Raw genomic sequence first — 12,155 nt, forward strand, 5'->3', positions numbered from 1 at the left:
TCCAAAATCACTGCAGATGGTGATTGTAGCCATGAAATTAAAAGATGCTTACTCCTTGGAAGAAAAGTTATGACCAAGCTAGATAGCATATTCAAAAGCAGAGACATTACTTTGCCAACAAAGGTCCATCTAGTCAAGGCTATGGTTTTTCCAGTGGTCATGTATGGGTGTCAGAGTTGGACTGTGAAGAAAGCTGAGCGCTGAAGAATTGATGCTTTTGAAGTGTGGTGTTGGAGAAGACTCTTGAGAGTCCCTTGGACTGCAAGGAGATCCAACCAGTCCATCGTAAAGGAGATCAATCCTGGGTCTTCACTGGAAGGACTGATGCTAAAGCTGAAGCTCCAGTACTTTGGCCACCTCATGCGAAGAGTTGACTCATTGGAAAAGACTGATGCTGGGAGGGATTGGGGGTAGGAGGAGAAGGGGATGACAGAGGATAAGATGGTTGGTTGGCATCACCAACTCGATGGACATGAGTTTGGGTGAATTCTGGGAGTTGGTGATGGACAGCGAGGCCTGGGGTGCTGCAATTCATGGGGTCACAAAGAGTCGGACACGACTGAGCGACTGAAATGAACTGAACTGAACTGAAGTGAAAGAAGCCAATCTGGGAAGACTATGTATAGCATGATTCCAACTATAGAATCTTCTGAAAAAGAAAGCACCATGCACATGTAAAAAGAACAGCAATTTCCAGTGGTTGAGTGAGGGGTGAAAAATGAATAAGCAGAGCATGGAGGATTAGAGTGAAGAGAAAATATTCTCTGTGGTACTGTAATGATGGATGTCATGATGCATTTATCCGAGCTCACAGAATGTAAAATATCAGGAGTGAACAATAATGTAAACTATGGGCTTTGGGTGACAACGATACATCAATGTACGTTCATCAATTATATCAATATACCACTCTGGTGGGGGATGTTGATATTGGAGGAAGCTATTCATATTGGAGGGTAAGGAATACATGGGAAATTTCAGTACTTTCCTCTCAATTTTGCTGTGAACCAAGGCTTAAAATGATTATGAAATAAAGTTGTGTCCACCAACCTAACACAGCACAGCAGTTATTATCTAACTGCTAGGTTGCACCTTCTCTGGCCTTTTGGTTAGAGAAAGCAGGGTTTTGTTGATGCTTGTTTTTTCCGCACCTGTTAGTTTTTCTGTGTTACCAGCTTCTTCAGCTATAAATAGGCAAAAAGAAAACCCAAGAAACTCCAACAACATGTTGTTCTTTGGGTCCTAAAACCTCTAGTCAGCTTTCCTTCTTTTATTAGCCTTTCAGAGTCTCTTAAGAATGTTCACATATAACGTCTAGGGTTTTGGGGTATACTGAGTGAAAAAAATAGGGCAAGTATATCAACTCAAAATGGAAAATCTCACAATTTCACTTTTATTTTCTTCTCTCATCTCAGTTAATACTCAATATGTTTCCAGTTTATTTTAATAATGAAACATCAGGTCACAAGTTAAGTAAAACCTGTATATCAAACAGTATTTTTTATACCATTTGAGCATCAAAGGTACATCATATGAGCATCAAAATGCATTTATTCTCTAAAAATATTCAAATTCAATGCCTGCTTCCAGCTTTTCTGATTTTTGGCAACCTTCTAGATTTTATCTACTGATATTTTGGTAAAGTTTTATATAGCAGTTTTAGTCTAAGCCATCTTTAAATTTTGGAGTCTCCTTTTTTTCAAAGAAGAGTTCTCATTCTAGCTTCCTCCCTTGATCCTCTTGTAGCCCCAATTGGGACAAGACAGGAACTAGCCTCTGGTGAAAGCATAATAGTATGGGAGAATCAGACCATAAGCTTCTTCCCAAGGGCAAAAGCTAGTAATTTGTATTTCTTGAGTATGATGTTAACCTTTGAGCCAAATGCTTGGTGTATGGTAAGTGCTCAATAGACTATTAAGGAAATAGGTTCTAATTTTCTAAGAAGGATTTAGAAATCTTATGGGAATCACTTCTCTTGTGGTAGAGATATGAAGATCTGAAATAGTTCTTATTTACCATATTCTTACCCCTGTAATTCTATTTGAAATTTTGTATTGGAAATAATAGAGGAGGGTGTGAGGTATTCTTCAGAGCTACTCGCTGCCCTTCAGTGCTGGGCTTTCTATCACAGTGGGATCACTTCTACTGAATTTGCATTTCCAAAGCTCATTTACCAACTGCTTGTACTCATGTTGGGAAAATGGAAAGTGTTGGTGGGAATTGAAATGTGGGAAGCTAGGATAACCTATCCCCTTTGTCTTTGCTTTGGGAGGCATCTTTGAAAGTGACCAGTGACTCCTTAGAGACTATAGTTCTTATTGAACAGCTTATTCCTCTCTATTCGAAAATTTCCATCTGACAGTACTGGCTCCAAAAATTCTGGTAAGCCCACTACCTGTCTTTCCCCTCCATCTCCGGGAGTGGTGGTGATGCTTAATTTCAATTACCTCATTTAAATCTTCTCTATCATGTTATTAATACCCCTTTTGTCCCTAAGGTCACATTAGTGGTAGTGGTAGGGATGGGTAGAGATGGGAACAGTAGCAACCTAACCACAAGCTCTGTCCATTTAACCAGTGTGTTGCAGCTACACTTAGCCAACTTAGTGGGTGGGACTGCCAACCTCCCCAAAATGAAATGCAGAATTTAAGAGTAGCTCCTTCACTAAAACCTGATAGGTTATTCAAGGCAAATCATACATTTGGGTTTTCCTTAATACTCCCTCCACTGTAGATGGTATTTTATATAATAGAGGAGTGAGAAATCTAAAACTACATCCAAAAATGAACATCAATTTAAAATTTTGAGTTAATAATGCTTATCTTCCAATATTACCCTGTAAGAAATGATACTACAAGTGCTGCTCAACTTTTATTTCAACTAACCACAGAGGAAACTGAGCTCTGATTATTAGAGATATTTTTGTCCTCCTGGTGCCTATTCTTTAGCAAAATTTTGGGATATTATATATTTTTTGCTGTGGACATGGTGAGGCAAAAATTGTGTGGCTTATGATAAGAAAGATTATTTTCAAATATGCAATCAGGAAGAAAGCTCTTGTCATTCAGGCTGAACTTTTAGCTTCCTGTTGACATTTTTGTCCCATAATTTGCAAGCAGCAACTTCCCAATTGGATTTAGGGAGACTTTCAATCCAGTTGTCAGCTAAAATAAAATTTTAGTGCATCCTCAGATGAAATCTTTTTCTCTTGCAGGCTAAGGGTTTATTAATCAATACCAAAGCTATCTGAATTTGACTCTACCTCCATTTTGAATTATAAGTCTCTAACTTGTCAACATTAAGTTTGAATGTATCATTCTCCAGTTTGGAATTTTAAAGGAAAACCTGAAGACAATGTAACAACTGAATATTTTAAAAGAAGAGTCAATAGAGATCAAGAAATTCTAATATATATTTCCTTTTTTAATAAATACATAAAGCTCTTCACCATTTCCCTCAATTATTGTGATTAACATGAGAGTAAGATCTTTCAGAGCATCATTATGCCAATTTTCACAGCCTGATGTAAGGACTCATTTCACAGAAATAATCATAACTAGCATTAATAGATGAATGTCAGTGCCATAACACAAGATCATAAGGCATATTTACACCATCTTAACATACAGAACACCATACACATACACAAAAAATCACAGATCCAGACAAATAAAATTCAATCTCTTAGCTTACATTTATAGGCTTTGTCTGAACCATATTTTTTTTTGCTATTTTTTGATAATTATTTCTTTCCAAGCAACAAACAGATCTTCCTATGTCTTGTGATTTATTTGTAATATTGTGCTCATGCAAAAGTAATACTTGTTTTATTGCATTAACATTTAAACAGTTTTGGATTTGGGTCCCAAAACTATCATCTAACATTTTACTTGATGTTGCTTCATCCATATTGTCACTTTATTTGGAGTGATACGATGATTTCTTTTTGGTGAGTTACAAAATGACAAACATAGCCAGTTGACCACAGTTCAAAAATCAAGATTCTAAGCTTCTGGATCATGCACATTTTACTTTCATTCTTGCAAAATTTTTTGAATCAGGAACACGATTTGATTCAATATTTATTAGTTTTCTTTTTTGAAATATTTCTAAAAACAACAACAACAGAAAGAATGAAGGAAAATACTGTCCCACATCCACTGTTCACGAAAAGGAAGAGCAGCAAGAATCACACTGACCATTGTTAGTACACAGTCAGGTGGCGACACCGGTAAACACTGAACGTCACTGAAACACTGCAGGAATGTGACCGTTACTATAACCCGTACTTCTGTAACAGTTCAGATTGCCACTGGCGTTTGCGCTCTGGAAAATAATCTGGAATGTGGATTTTTTTAAAATCCTGAATACACTTTTTCATTTCTTCTTCCACACTTAGCTTCTCACAGACTTTCTTTTTGGAAAGATTGGTTTCCCGGGACTTGCTGATGAGCGTCTGAAAGAGTTCACTGTTTCTACGTTTGTCTGGTGGGGGCATCCATTGCACAGGTGCTTTTTTGGAAGGACGATCCAAAGTTAAGGTGTTAGGTTGGTGAGCTGTCGCCTGCTGGGCACTGGGCGGGTTGTTGTCCTGGGGAGTGCTCGCCTCTGAGTGGCTGTCACAACTGGAAGTGGAGAGCTCATTACAGGAAGTCCCACTCTCACTTCCTTTATCCGTGACTTTGTCACGTTTCCTATCTTCGTGTTCTTGTTTAGGTGACACTATCTTCTGAGGTGGTCCTAAAAAGGAAAAAAGAAGTAGAAAAACTGAGTAAGAAGTGGGAAGGTCAAATTAAATAAGCTTCATATATATATTTTTTATTTTCAACCACAAACATTTAAGAAAAATGTGGTCTGCTTTCCTAATTTATATTTAAGGAATTAAATCCAACACCTGGTACAGTTAATGTACACTGAAGCATGCAATGTGCTGATTAATTATTGAAAACAATTAAATTTGAGAGGTTTGCTTGACGAGCATTTATCCCATAACAGATCATCTATAACTTGATGCTAAAAAAAAGATTTTTTGTTATTTTTAGTTACTAGTTCCTGCAATCTGAAAAAGATATCACATATAAATATTTTCTTAGTCCCATAACTGTTTTATTGAACAGTTAGTTCATTTTTGTTTTAGCTAATGGCATTAGTTGTCCTTTGCATATATAAATAATTCACCATCATAACACAGAAAGTACCATGGCTCTGTTTTACAAAGTAACAGTATTCTCCAGGCCCAGAAGTGCAATAGCATCATTTATGCTTCCAAGAGGGAAACTGGTTTAAATCTCATCCTCCATCTCTTAATCTTGTTTCCTGTCTACTTTCTTGGAGAGAATCATGAAAGCACTATAAGATATATAGGTACCTAATATTATGCTGAAAAATATAGTTGAAATATAGTATTCTCTTAAAGTTCAAGGCTTACCATTTGAGGTAAATTACCTAGGAGAACAACTTTCAGAAAATGATAGTTTGCCAAGATAATTATTTCAAATACACAAACAGTTTATTTCCAAGAGGGAGCATGTTTTATTCTCCTTGACTCTGTTGTGGGATTAGGATCTCCATCTAACATTTATTGAACATCACCACATACCCAGAACTATAATAAAACCATGATTTAACTGGAGCCCAATCATTCAGAAATGTAAGTTACCCAAATATTTTTCTCTTGTATTCAACATTTATCCACAAGTTATCTGAGCCATAATTGAAATGAAAAGCATCAGTATTTTAAACAATTGCATAGAGGATTCTACTGTGCAGCCAGAGTTGAGAATAACTGGTCAGATTCATAGGGTCTCAACCTTAGTCACATATGGAATTACCTGGAAAGCATGGATTATTGATGCCTTGATCTTAACCCCAGATGTCCTGCTCGATGCTACCTGATCATTGGGTCATTTAATAGAGTCAGGTGATTTCAACATGCAGTTAAGATTCTGAGGGTTTCTTCAGTCTAATACATATGAATTAATAACCAATATGAATAGTCTATATTACTTAGAAGGGTGAGGAAACAAACAATAAAAATACTTTTCATAAGAGCACCCACTATGTACTGCTGCTGCTGCTGCTAAGTCGCTTTTGTCGTGTCCAACTCTGTGCGACCCCATAGACTGCAGCCCACCAGCTATCACCAATTTCCCTATTTAAAATTAGAAGAAAACACATTGATGCTAGACATTTAGTTGAGAGGGAGTAAAGATTCTAAAAAACTTTAGAACCTTTTGGAAGGCTGCCCTAGTGGCTCAGTGGTAAAGAATCCACCTACAAAGACAAGACACTTGGGTTCGATCCCTGGATCGGGATGATCCCCCAGAAAAGGGAATGGCAACCCACTCCAATATTCTTGCCGGGAGAATTCAATGGACAGAAGAACCTGGCAGGTTACAGTCCATGGGGTTGCAAAGAGTCGGACATGACTGAGTAACAAACACACACACACACACCCCACACCCACATATACACACCATACAAAAAGGTCTAGTACAGTAATTCTCAACAATGAGAATACATCATTGTAATTTTTTTAATGTACAGTTCCATCTCTGGAGGTTTTGTTTGCTGAATGAACGGTTTGTATTTATGTATTTAAATGGCAGTCAGAGTGGCAAAGGAAGTATAGCATCTGTTTATCTAATTACCTTAACGGCGGAATGTAATCCCAACCTAGCATAATGCCCACGAGCCTAGTAAAATGTAGACTATAAACAAATGGTTTTTACCTGTTTACCAAACTTGTGTATTATTTTAACCAGAAATCTCCACAGAGGAATCTAAGATTTTCATTCCCAAAGATGACTAAAGGGTTAAACTGCAAGTAGCTGGGAAAGCCAATTGATGTTTAAGAATTAATGAGTAATGAGAAATCATTTCCTGTTAATAGGCAGGGGTTAGAGCACTAAATAGAGATATCCAGGCAGAAAAGTAGTAACATCAAAGAGGAAGGCAGTACAGAGATATCACATACCATTAAAGCAAATGGTTCATTCTGTTTTGATTCCCTGGGGAACAATGCTCAATGAGATAGGCCAGGAAGAACACAGAGGAACATGAAGTCCATTTGTTCAGACACCAAGTCGTGTCCAACTCTTTGTGACCCTATGGTCGGCAGCACTCTAGGCCTCCCTGTCCCTCACCATCTCTCAGAGTTTGCCGAGGTTCATGTCTATTGAATCAGTGATGCCATATGAAGTCCATGTGTTAACTATATAAATTATATAGAGTTATTGCTCTTAATGGTATTAATAATTATCCATGGAAAAACACTCCCCAAAATACACACACACAAATGCAGGCTCCACAGCACAGCAGAATGCAATATATGTATGCTGGAAATGGGTTACTCTTGTTTGTAGTGTAAGATGGAAGCTCAAGGAAGACTTCTTTGAAGAGGCATTGATCAGTTTAGCCAACAGAATTTTACTGAGCACCATGATGTGCCAGGCTGGGATCTAGAGGAGGCCCACAGGCTATTTTATGGTATTCCATAATGTTAAGTGTTTAAAATGCATGAGGCACTTTAGAATATCTCCCACTGTAGACCTTGAACTCCACGAAGAAAAAACACCATCTCTTCCATGGAGATGGAAACCTGAATTTTCTATGGTCTCAAAAGCACATTTTTCTCAAAAAAAGAACTCAGAATAGGTATAGATATTAACAAAAATTAGTAAATATACACTTTTATTTCTCATTCCTCCTAATTCTTAAGCTATCTTTGGCACAGTAGACTCCTAATCAAGAGACAAATTAGGTTCAGATGTTCACTTAACAGAAAATGCATAACTTTATTTTGTCCACACTTTTTAGTTTGTTTTTGAAGTGTAACTGATCTACAGCACTATGTTAGTTCCTGTTACACAACATAGTGATTCAATATTCCTATACATTTCAAAATGGTCATGACAATAAGTCTATATATCATGTGTCACCATATAAAGATATTATAGAATTATTGACTATATTCCCCACACTGTGCATTTCATACCTTTGACATATACTTTGCAACTGGGAATTTGTACCTCTTAATCTCCCTCATCTATGTCTTTCCTTTCCCCATCTCTGCCTCCTCTGGAAAACACCAATTTGTTCACCTTATCTATGACTATGTTTCTGTTTTGTTGTTCATTCATTTTTTTTTAAGTTTCCAAATGTAAATTAAATCACACACTATTTGTACTTCTCTGTCTGATTTATTTCTGTTAGCATGATACCTGTTCAGTTCAGTTCAGTCCCTCAGTTGTATCCGACTCTTTGCAACCCCATGAACTGCAGCACGTCAGGCCTCCCTGTCCATCACTAACTCTCAGAGTCCACTCAAACCCATTTCCATTGAGTCAGTGATGCCATCCAACCATCTCATCCTCTGTTGTCCCCTTCTCCTCCTGCCCTCAATCTTTCCCAGCATCAGGGTCTTTTCAAATGAGTCAGCTCTTCCCATCAGGTGGCCAAAGGATTGGAGTTTCAGCTTCAACATCAGTCCTTCCAATGAACACCCAGGACTGATCTCCTTTGGACTGGTTGGATCTCCTTGCAGTCGAAGGGACTCTCAAAAGTCTTCTCCAACACCACAGTTCAAAAGCGTCACTTCTTCAGCACCCAGCTTTCTTTATAGTCCAGCTCTCACATCCATACATGACCACTGGAAAAACCATAGACTTGACTATACAGACCTTTTTTGACAAAGTAATGTCTCTGCTTTTTAATATGCTGTCTAGGTTGGTCATAACTTTCCTTCCAAGGAGTAAGCGTCTTTTAATTTCATGGCTGCAATCACCATCTGCAGTGATTTTAGAGCCCAGAAAAAGAAAGTCAGTCACTGTTCCTACTGTTTCCCCATCTATTTGCCATGAAGTGATGGAACCAGATGCCATGATCTTATTTTTCTGAATGTTGAGCTTTAAGCCAACTTTTTCACTCTCCTCTTTCACTTTCCTCAAGAGGCTCTTTACTTCTTCTTCATTTTCAGCCATAAGGGTGGTGTCATCCGCATATCTGAGGTTATTGATATTGTTCCTGGCAATCTTAATTCCAGCTTGTGCTTCTTCCAGCCCAGTGTTTCTCATGATGTACTCTACATATAAGTTAAATAAGCAGGGTGACAATATACAGCCTTGATGTACTCCTTGTCCTATTTGGAACCAGTCTGTTGTTCCATGCCTAGTTCTAACTGTTGCTTCCTGACCTGCATACAGGTTTCTCAAGAGGCAGGTTAGGTGGTCTGGTATTCCCATCTCTTTCAGAATTTTCCACAGTTTATTGTGATCCATGCAGTCAAAGGCTTTGGCATACTCAATAAAGCAGAAATAGATGTTTTTCTGGAACTCTCTTGCTTTTTCAATGATCCAGCAGATGTTGGCAATTTGATCTCTGGTTCTTCTGCCTTTTCTAAAACCAGCTTGAACATCTGAAAGTTCATGGTTCATGTATTGCTGAAGCCTGGCTTGGAGAATTTTAAGCATTACTTTGCTAGCGTGTGAGATGAGTGTAATTGTGCGGTAGTTTGAGCATTCTTTGGCATTGCCTTTCTTTGGAAGTGGAATGAAAACTGACCTTTTCCAGTCCTGTGGCCACTGTTGAGGTTTCCAAATTTTCTGGCATATTGAGTGCAGCACTTTCACAGCATCATCTTTCAGGATTTGAACTAGCTCAACTGCAATTCCATCACCTTCACTAGCTTTGTTCGTAGTGATGCTTCTTAAGGCCCACTTGACTTCATATTCCAGGATATCTGGTTCTAGGTGAGGGATCACACCATGGTGATTATCTGGGTCATGAAGATCTTTTTGTACAGTTCTTCTGTGTATTCTTGCCACCTCTTCTTAATATCTCTGCTTCTGTTAGGTCCATACTATTTCTGTCCTTTATTGAGCCCATCTTTGCATGAAATGTTCCCTTGGTGTCTAAAATTTTCTTGAAGAGATCTCTAGTCTTTCCCATTCTGTTTTCCTCTATTTCTTTGCCTTGATCGCTGAGGAAGGCTTTCTTATCTCTCCTTGCTATTCTTTGGAACTCTGCATTCAAATGGGTATATCTTTCCTTTTCTCCTTTGCTTTTTGCTCCCCTTCTTTTGACAGCTATTTGTAAGGCCTCCTCAGACAGCCATTTTGCTTTTTTGCATTTCTTTTTATTGGGGATGGTTTTGATTTCTTTCTCCTGTACAATGTCACAAACCTCCATCCATAGTTCATCAGGCACTCTATCAGATCTAGTCCCTCAAATCTATTTCTCACTTCTACTGTATAGTCATAAGGGATTTGATTTAGGTCATACTTGAATGGTCTAGTTGTTTTCTCCACTTTCTTCCATTTCAGTCTGAATTTGGCAATAAAGGAGTTCATGATCTGAGCCATAGTCAGCTCTCGGTCTTGTTTTTGCTGACTGTATAGAGTCTCCATCTTTGGCTGCAAAGAATATAATCAATCTGATTTCAGTGTCGACCATCTGATGATGTCCATGTGGAGAGTCTTCTCTTGTGTTGTTGGAAGAGGGTGTTTGCTATGACCAGTGCGTTCTCTTGGCAGAACACTATTAGCTTTTGCTCTATTTATTCTCTATGTCCATCCATATTACCACAAATGGCACAATTTTATTATTTTTATTGCTTAGTAAGAATTCATTATGTGTGTATATCTACCTATATACACCTATGTATCTGTATATGTTTATAGATATATAAACCATACACACCAAATCTTCTTTAGCCATTTGTCTACTGATTAGCACTTAGGTTCCTTCTATAACCTGGCTTTTCCAAATAATGATTCAATGAATATGGGGATGCATTTATCTTTTTCTAATTAGTATTTTCATTTTGGGGGGATAAATATCTAGGAGTGAAATTGCTGCATCATATGGTAGCTCTGTTTTTAATTTTTTGAAGAACACACTTTCGAATGTATAGAATGCTATCATAGTTCTTTGCATAAATCATTAAGGGTAATAGTCTCCTTTTGATTAATGTTAGAATTTTTGATGATGCATAACATATTATATATTATAATTTCTATTTAATTAAGCATACTTTAAATCATTACTGATAACTTAGTTGATTTAAATTGAGACTACGATATAATAACAAAATGATTTTTGCATTTTTATGACATGAGATTTAATAAAAAATAATTAGAAGGGAATAATGATTCATTCTAGTTACTTAGTTTTCTGTGAATGCCTGCTAATTGTATGCTTCCAGGGATAATTTAAAACTTTACATCATTCCATTCAATGATCCAAAGTCATGTGAAATGCCTTAATAAGCACATGAATAATAATTTAATAATAAGTCCTGCATATACAGGAACAGCATGACTGTCAGAAACTTTTCTGTGTCTCTTCTGCTAATAATAGAATCAAATATATACCTGTGATCTTCTTAAAAGCATTCTGCACTCTGAATTACAGCACCAATCAGACTTAGTAAGAAAAGAAGGATAAAAAAAGAAAATTAAATGTGATTTGGTGACTTAATCAGCTGGACTTTCTTCCTTCACTTAATTATTAGAATAGGCGACAAATCAGTGAACAATAAGATTAACTTTAAAAAGGAATTAGCTATTTAAAAGTCCAATATATGCGTGCAGTTAGAAACTTTTCAAAAAGTATTTGGAAAAGTAAATCTTCCACTTTTCATTTGACTATTTGCCATTAAATACAGTAGGAATTTCATCCAGGAGTTGACTGTCTTTCCAGGGGAGTTGAGCTCTACCTAGGAGACCTGCACGCCAGCTACCTAGTTCATGCCACTCCACAATTAATTTTTAAAAAGCAGTGAAGACACATATGCACACATACACACAATACACATTCTACTCCTTTATTAAATGCACACCTTTCTTCACTGTGGTGGAAGATCTGAGGCTAAGCTTGTCTCAGCCTCTTTAGCAAGTACTTTGTGCTATTGATATCATCTAATATTTGTTAGCCCCTAGATTCATTTATGTGATAAAGTTCTGTGATTCTAATTTATATCATGAATAGTAAGAACTATTTCATGTAGTAAAACTTTACTGAATATTAAATATAAAACATTAAAGAGTTACCATTAATAGAAATTGCCTTTTAGAATGGGGAAACAAATTCAACTTCTATTTAAATACTTCACAGAATTACAGGATTCTAGGGTAATTTTCTCTAAATTCATTGAT

The 12,155-nt window shown here is 37.1% G+C and overlaps 1 protein-coding gene across 1 annotated transcript in view; it reads right to left on the reverse strand.

The window, feature by feature from the left end:
• Positions 1-1,359: 1,359 nt before the first annotated feature.
• Positions 1,360-12,155, reverse strand: part of KCTD8 (potassium channel tetramerization domain containing 8) — a 268,928-nt gene continuing 258,132 nt past the window's right edge. Inside the window, exon 2 of the mRNA XM_040238121.1 lies at positions 1,360-4,740. Coding sequence (XP_040094055.1) covers positions 4,277-4,740 — 464 coding nt within the window. The 3' untranslated portion in view covers positions 1,360-4,276. The remainder of the gene's footprint in view (positions 4,741-12,155) is intronic.

Source organism: Oryx dammah, unplaced genomic scaffold (genome assembly GCF_014754425.2).
Source record: "Oryx dammah isolate SB20612 unplaced genomic scaffold, SCBI_Odam_1.1 HiC_scaffold_3, whole genome shotgun sequence".
In the NCBI taxonomy this organism is placed as follows: Eukaryota; Metazoa; Chordata; class Mammalia; order Artiodactyla; family Bovidae; genus Oryx; species Oryx dammah.